We start from the raw sequence: 8,462 nt of genomic DNA, 5'->3' as shown, positions 1-8,462 counted from the left end.
GGTTCAATGCAAATGCCCCTGTGGTATCTTCCACTCTCCCCTAATGTCTCACTGGCTGTTGCTCCCTGATTCAACACAAATGCCACTTCTGCTCCATAGGGTTTCTTTCCCTCTCCCCTAAAATCTCACTTGATAGAGCTCACTTGAAATTTACTTTAGGTTTCGAGAGTTTCCAGCACACGCACACACACACACACACACATTTGCTGGGACTCAACCACCCTAACCCTCAGCTTACTTGGTGGCATAGCCCATGCTGAGCATGCGGTTGGTGAGGTGACGGTCATCCCCAAAGGTGCAGTGGGTGCCCAGGAACTTCTGGTTGTACCAGGCCTCAAGGAACTGCTGCAGGAGGTTGTTCCTGTATAGGCCTAGGTGGGGAAGGGAGTACAGGAGCATCAGCCTCTGCTGTTGCCAACACCATCCCCAGTCCTATCTCCAAACCAACTCGTCTCCAATCCCAACCCCATCCTTAACCATCTTCATCCCATTCTCAACCTGTCTCCAGTGACAACTCCAGCCCCAGTCCTGTTCTCAACCTCAAATCCTTCCTCACCCCCACACCCATCCCAAACTTGCCCCAGTCCTGTTCCTGACCCACACCCACTTTGACTGCAAACCCATCCCCAATCTCGCATCCATTCTCAGCCCCATCCCCTACCCATCCTCATCCAAAAACCCATCTCCAACCCTAAACCTAGCACCAACACTGTCCTTGACTCCAAACCCATCTCTTCCCCTTCCCCAAACCCTCCCCCAGCCCCAATCCCAATCCCCATCCACACCCTTTCTCCAACCCATTCCCAACACCAAAAACCATCCCCACCTCCAATTTCCAATCTTATCCCTATCCCCAGTTCCTGCCCCAGCCCCATCTTTGTCCCCAGTCTCAATCACATCTTCAATCCATTCTGGCTCCCCTTCTCCCGTCCCTCTCTGCCCCATCCATGGCCCTCCCAAGCCCTACCCCTGCTCACCTAGGGGACCACTGATGCAGGACACGCAGTGGAAGTAGCTCTGACAAGCCCGCTCCACATTGAAGGCCACCCAGTACCGCAGGCTGCTTAGGAAGCTGACCCAGGAGTCCAGAGGGTTAAGGATCCGCACGTCGCCCCCAACAGCCCCTACCCGGGGGTCCTCGTCCAGCACCTGCACCAGCTCCAGCAGTGCCACAGGGTCCAGCCTCGTGTCTGAGTCACAGACCTGTCAGGTGGAAGGGACCAGGGTCAGCCAAGATCCCTGCATGGGGTTGGTAATTGAGGGGAGGGCACCAAGGGATAGGGAGGAGCTGGGACACTCTGCAGCCAATCTGAACACAACTTTGAATTTTTTAGTCACTTTCAATATCTAATCACATTTTAACATGACCTCTTCCCCAACACCCATGCTCTTGTATAATACCATCTTCTGGTGTGTGGGCAAGATCTGTAACTTGCTTCTAACCAATAGAATATGGCCAAAGTGATGACATATAACTCTCATGATTGTATTACCTTGTATGGAAATGGTGAAGGAGTTTTGCAATGTAATTAAGGTCCCTAATCTGTTGGCTTTAAGTTAATCAAAGGGAGAGTATCCTGGGTGGGCCTGACCTAATTAGGTGAGCCCTTTTTTTTTTTTTTTTAGGTGAGCCCTTTAAAAGAGGGTCTAGAAGTCAGAGACTTTCCCTTGCTGGTCTTTTTAAAAATTAATTAATTAATTAATTAATTAATTAATTTTTGGCTGTGTTGGGTCTTTGTTGCTGCAGGCGGGCTTTCTCTAGTTGCGGCACGGAGGGGCTACTCTTCGTTGCGGTGCGCGGGCTTCTCATTGTGGTGGCTTCTCTTGTTGCAGAGCACGGGCTCTAGGCACACAGGCTCAGTAGTTGTGGCGCTCAGGCTTAGTTGCTCCGCGGCATGTGGGATCTTCCCCGACCAGGGCTCAAACCCGTGTCACCTCCATTGTCAGGCGGATTCTTAACCACTGTGCCACCAGGGAAACCCCTCTCTTCCTGGTCTTGATGAGGCAAGCTGCCATGAGTTCTATGACGGCAAAGAAACAAATTCTGCCAACAAACACATGAGCTTGGAAAAGGCCCCTGAGCACTAGATAAAACCCAGCTCCAGCTGACATCATGACTGCAGCCTGATGATACCATGAACAGAGGATCCAGTTAAGCTTTGCCCAGACCCCTAACCCATGGAAACTCTGAGATAATAAATGTGTTTTGTTTCAAGCTGCCAAATGTGTGGAAATTTGTTACGCAGCAATTAAAAAAAAATAATGCAGTGCATTAATGAATGAATCACTACATTGAATGGATGAATGAATGACAAAATGAACAAATAAATCTCTCTATTGAATAGATAGGTAAATGGATGGGTAAATGAACAAGAGAATCTCAACACTGAATGAATGAAGAAGGGAAGAAACAGAATGGACCAATCTCTACATTTAATGGATAAGTGAATGAATAAATGAATGAATGATCTCCATACTGGATGGACAGATGGATGCACGAATGAATGAGTGAAAGAAAGAATCTCTACATTAGATGAAGAAAAGATGGAATCTCTCCATTGAATGAATGAATAAATAAAGGAATGAATGATCTCTGTATTGGCTGATTAGATGAATGAATGAGTGAAGAAAAGAAAGGACTACAATGAAAGAAGGAAGGGAAAGAGGTAGGGAGACAGTCTATATTGAATGGATGAATGAATCTTTATGTTGAATGGATGGATAAAGGGATGGATGAGTGAATGAGTGAGTGAAGGAAAGTCTCTGCATCAAATGGATGAATGAATGAAGAAACGAGGGAAAGAAGGAAGCAATCTCTTCGTTGGATGGATAAATGAATGAATAAAATGAAGGAGTGATTTCCCTATTGGATAGGTGGATACATGGACGTGTGAATGATTGAGCGAAGGAAAGAATCTCTCCACTGAATGGATGAATGAGTAAAGGAAGGAAAGAAGAGGTTCATTCCGATCTCTAGATTGAATGAAGGATCCGAGGGAAGTGGGTGGGATTCGGGGTGTCAGGGCCACGGATGCGGCGCGGGTGCCTTCCACTCACCTGCACGTAATCCACCGAGTCGCCGAGCGCCTTGAAGGCGGTGTACATGACCTCGCGCTTGCCGCCCCAGCGCTGCGCCACGCACACGCACCTGCGCGTCCTCACCAGCGCCTCCACCGCCAGCCGCCCGGGATCCTCGGCCTCCACCTCCCGGTAGGCGCCCTCGCCCGCCGCGCCCGCCGCCGCAGGTTCCCACGGCTGGTGGTAGTTGCTCTCCCACACGTAGGTGGCGGGGTCCTCGTCGGCGAAGACCTCGCGGAACATGTCGACCATGTAGAGGTCCTCGGCGCGGTTGCCGTCCACCACCATGAGGATGCGCAGCCGCGCACGCGGGTACACGAGGGCGCGCGCGGACACCAGGCACTGGCGCAGGTACGCGGGGTCCTCCTGGTATGCGGAGATGGTCAGCGCCACGCTGCGCGCCGTGGCCGCGTCCGGAGGGCCCCGCGCCGCCGCCCGCCGCGCCGCCGCCGCCGCCACCCGCCGGTGCTCCAGGTACGCGAAGAGGCTCTGCGCCACCAGGTGCACCGAGAGGAAGGCCCCGTAGAGGCCGAAGGCCAGGAGGCCGTAGCGATCCGAGGCCAGCGGCACGCCGGCGGCGTAAGCCCAGGTCATGAGGCCCAGGATGAGCAGAGCGAAGGCGATGGTCAGCACCCTCCGGGCCAGGCCGGAGCAGTGGCGGGCCGCGGGGCTGGGCTTGGGCACGTCCTGCCAGGGAGCGGAGAGAGGGGATAGGAAGGGGAAGAGGGTCCTGAAATGCCTCCCCGGGGGAAGGGAAGCCCTCCTGGGTTTTGTTTCCAGGCCAGTGATATAACATACCCTTTTCGTAAAGAAAATCCCCTGGGTACTGCAAAGTTATTTTCATTAATGAAAATAAATGTGGAAAACAGTTATCAAGGCTGAATGCCTGCTTATATTGATTCTAATACATTTTTTTCCACATTTTTAACAGCTTTTAAATCCACGAGGATTACACTCAGTGGAGTGTCACAGTTTAATAAACAAAGGTTTCCCTCCTCCTTCTTAGTGGCACAGAAAATAATGATTCATCTCATAAAGGTTTCTTAGTGTTAAGATAATACTAGTAATACTAATATACATCTAAAAGAAGAATGCAGTGTGATATGCGCCAGGCAGTGCTCTAAACCTTTTATAGGAACTAACTTATTTGAATCCTCGCAACAGCCCTATAAGCTAGGTACTATTATTACCATCCCCATTTTACAGATGAGGCAACTGAGTCACACAGAGGTGCAGCAACCTGCCCAAGGTCTGCCTGGAAAGCAGAGAAGCCAAGGTTTTGTTTGTTTGTTTGTTGCATTAAAAAATTTTTTTATTGAAGTACAGTTGATTTACAGTGTTGTGTTAATTTCTGCTGTACAGCAGTGATTCAGTTAAACGTATATATTCTTTTTCATATGCTTTTCCATTATAATTTATCACAGGATATTGAATATAGCTCCCTGTGCTATACAGGAGGACCTTGTTGTTTATCCATTCTATATAGAATAGTTTGCATCTGCTAATCCCAAACTCCCAATCCTTCCCTCCTCCCCCTTGGCAACCACAAGTCTGTCAGAGAAGCCAAGATTTGAACCCTAAGAATCCAGTCACTAAACCACAACCTTATATACTGGCTTTACTCCTCAGGAGCGCCCCGGGGCACAGATAGTGTTTCCTGCCGCCACCATACAGATGGCAAAACTGAGGATTGATTAGCAAGGAGGAGTGGCTGGCAGGGCCAGGTGTCCAGTACATGTGGATGGAACAGCTCAGAATCAAAGGGGAGGAGGTGCCTCTGTTTTCTCATCTGTAAAATGGGGGTTTAGCCCCTTCCATGTGCCAAGCACTGCTCCATGGGAGGTAGGTACTGTTACCCCCTCCTGTTACAAATAAGGAAACTGAGGCACCAGGAGGTGTATTCTCTCGTCCAAGGTCACTAGGCTCCACCGTCCTCTACGCTAAACCGCCTCCTCTGTCACCAGTTCCCATCTCTTGGGCTTATGATGAGTTAAATGAATCACTAAGCTGTAGAGCTGCACTGTCCAATAGGGGACCCACCAGCCACATGTGGCTACAGGACACTTGAAATGTAACCAGTACCACTGAGGAACTGAATTTTTAATTTTATTCAATTTAAGTGTTTAAATTTAGATAATGATCCTTAATTCAGTTATTGGAAAGCTTTTATGCCTGTTTGGAACAAGTAGGGTCTGTGAAGCTTCTTTTTCAACTAAATTTTACAAAATCTAAAAATACAGATCAAGTATCTCCAGTGAAAATATAGCATCTGCATGAAATGTGCCACACATCTGGATTGTGAAGCCTGAATGCGGAAAAAAAAAAGAAAGTAAAATATCTCATGCATATTTTTGCGTTGATTACATACTGAAATGATAATATTTTTGATATATAGCAGGGGTCGGCATACTATGGCCTCCTTTTTCTCTACGGCCCCGCAAGCTTAGATTAGTTTTTATGTTTTTAGAAGGTTGAAAAAAGTGAAAAGAAGAAAAATACTTTGTGGCACATGAAGATTTTATGAATATACACACTATTATGTATAAAATAAACAAGGACCTAGTGTATAGCACAGGGGAGTATATTCAATATTTTGTAATAACCTATATGGGAAAAGAATCTGTAAAAAAATATATATATATAACTGAATTACATTGCTGTACACCTGAAACTAAGAGGACATTGTCAATCAACTATACTTCAATAAAAATAAAGAAATAAAGAGAATTACATGAGATTCAAATGTCAGCGTCCTTACATCATATTATTGGCACACCACGCTCATCTGATTACATATTGTACACAGCTTGATTTCTCACTATGCCAAAGTTGAGTAGTTACAATACTCAACTGTATGGCCCTCAAAACCCCAAATATTGACTGTCTGGCCTGGTACTGAAAAAGTTTGCTGACTCCTGATAACTTGGGTTAAAGAAAATGTTATTGTTAAAATTAATTGCACCTGTTTCTTTTTCTCTTTTTAGTGTGGCTACTAGAAAATTTTAAATTATGTGTGTGGCTTATATTATGTTTCTCTAGGGCAGAGCTAAGGTACAGCTTTTAGCCTGGTTCTAGTAATCGGTCAGTATTAGCAAGTATTATTTCTTCTGGAATCCTCCTTCTCTGTCTCTGCCTGAGTTTCTGGGGGTGGCCCAATTCATGCTGGGGATCAGCGAGATGGCTGGGTATCTGGAGGGTTCTAAACCCAACAACAGTCATGATAACACGTGTCGGCTATGGACACACAACTCCACACGTATACTCACACATGATGAGAGACACACAGAGCGTGCCCCCATAGGAAAACACTCATGTTCTGAAAGATGACTTCAGACACCTGCCCTTAGAATTTAGTGATCCTGAAACTGACATCAGCTCCCCACCCACCACCACCACTGACAGCCACACAGGTGAACTCCAGGACACACGCCCTTCAGCAGGAAGGAAAAACACCAGGAAGAGATGCCCAGGCGGCAACCAACACACAGACACCCACCCGTGGGTCTGGAGCAAAGGGGCAGATGCAAGTTGCAGAAAAAAATAGTAACAGTTGAGACTGAACCATATGAAATTGCCATTTTCACCAGTCAAGAGAGACCGGAGATTGGCGATTTCATTTGGCTCAACTTAATATTTACTGAACACCTGAAAGTAAAATCCAGAGCCCCGTGTCAAGCCAAGACAGCTCTCCTCTCCCGTTCCTGGGCGCACAGACGTACACGGATTTACAGCCAGGTCAGCACCGGCAGGCCACACCTGACGTGCGTACAGGCGGGATGGCACACGGACTCACAGGGTCGCTGTCCGGCTCAGGAGCACACGCGAGGTCCCCAGCACTGGCGGCTCCCCGCACACACGTGGTCACACACGTACTGGTATTCCCCCCGGCACAGCCGCAGTCACACACACACGCACTCACGCACACACCTGTCTCATCGCTGTGGGTCCGGCGGGCCTCTCTCCTCGCCTGCTGGCTGCTCCCCGAGTCTCTCTGCTGCCCGAGGGCTGGGGGGCGATTTGAAGAGAAGCGCGGGCGGGGGCGGGAGGAGGGGCTGACGTCAGGGCTGAGCTGGGCCAGGGGACCTGAGGTCACGGCGGAGAGCCAGGGAGCCCCACCCGCTTCCCGCCACCGCCCGCCCCGCGCCGGGCCTCCCTGCCCAGCGCCCCCATCCTCGCCGCCCTTCCGTCTCCCGCTGAGCTCCCCCCGCTCGCACCCCCTCCTTTCCCCGTCCCTCCCCTCGATTTCTTCTCTCTCTCTGCTCTCGTCTCTCCCTCCACTTCTGGATTTCTCTCCATCACTTTCTTTCTCCCCACCTCCCTCTTTCTGCTCTCTCCCGCGTGGCTCTCTCTTTCCCCCTCTCCCAGATCTCCTCGCCTCCCCCCTTCTCCTCCACCTCAGTCTCCCCACACACTGCCCCTCCCCTCGGATCCTCAGAATCTGTCTGGGATTGGGTTCCCCGGGGACTGGTCTCGGCCACTGGCAGATGCAATCAAATGCACACACGTGAGTGCTTGTGGGTGTGACTGTGTGTGCGCTGGCCTGGGGGGCCTTCTGTCTGGAACTGGAGCTGTGAGTGAACGTCTGAACGTTCAGTGCCTAATTGATTCGGGTCCACGTGCGTGTGCTTGTGTGTGTGTGTGCGCGCGCGCGCGTGTGTGGCACGAGCGCGTGCATATGTGCCAGGGTCTGGGGAGGGGGTTGGGACATTGGGATTTGTCTCCTCAGAGCCTCCAGGGTAAACTCAGAGTTGTTGGTCAGCTGCCCCCAGGGAGCCTGGGAAACTGAGTCAGAGCAAAAGTGGAAGTGGCCTCGCTCAGAGACCAAAGAGACGGGGCGGGGGGTGGGGGGTGAGGGTGGGGGTGGGGTGGGGTGCTGGGGTGTCTGAGTCCCCAGCTCCTCAGGACTAGACTCAGTGATAAATGTCATTGTTTCCATGCCCTTCTTTTCATGATTTAAAGAAAAAAAAATCTCTGTATCTAGTTCTTTCTCTCTGCTCCTCTTAGTATGAACTGATGATGTCTGTCTCTCTCCCTGTGTCTGTGACTCTGATTATGTATTTCTGTACCTGACCATCTCCTCTCTCTTTGTCTCTGTCTTTCTCTGAGCCTATCATTTTGTCTCTGTCTCCCTGGCTTCGTTTCTCTGTCCGTCTGCCTGTCTGGTTCTTTCTCTCTGTGTTCCAGTCTCTCCTTGGCTTCCATTTCTACCTGCTTCCTTCTGGGTTTGTGTCTGTCTCTAAATTTCTGACTCTCCATCTCCTGACTTTCTTGTTCTGTGTCTCTCTTTCTTTCTCTCCTTGACTTTTTTATCCTTTTTCTCTCTTCCTTCCTCTCTTTGTGTTTCTCTGCCTGTGTCTCTCTTTGTATACTTCTATCTCCTTCTT

The 8,462-nt window shown here is 49.5% G+C and overlaps 1 protein-coding gene across 1 annotated transcript in view; it reads right to left on the bottom strand.

The window, feature by feature from the left end:
* The window catches only part of HAS1 (hyaluronan synthase 1), a 45,704-nt gene that overhangs the window by 6,147 nt on the left and 31,095 nt on the right, over nucleotides 1-8,462 (bottom strand). The window contains exons 6-8 of the mRNA XM_082437276.1: nucleotides 3,058-3,765; nucleotides 978-1,203; nucleotides 239-371 (exon numbers count right to left, since the gene is read on the bottom strand). Of these exons, the coding sequence (XP_082293402.1) occupies nucleotides 239-371; nucleotides 978-1,203; nucleotides 3,058-3,765 (1,067 nt within the window). The remainder of the gene's footprint in view (nucleotides 1-238; nucleotides 372-977; nucleotides 1,204-3,057; nucleotides 3,766-8,462) is intronic.

The sequence above is a fragment of the Balaenoptera physalus genome (genome assembly GCF_965194825.1).
Source record: "Balaenoptera physalus genome assembly, chromosome: 19".
NCBI lineage: Eukaryota > Metazoa > Chordata > Mammalia > Artiodactyla > Balaenopteridae > Balaenoptera > Balaenoptera physalus.
Note: the sequence above shows the minus strand (reverse complement) of the source record. Positions and strands in the feature narration are given on the sequence as shown.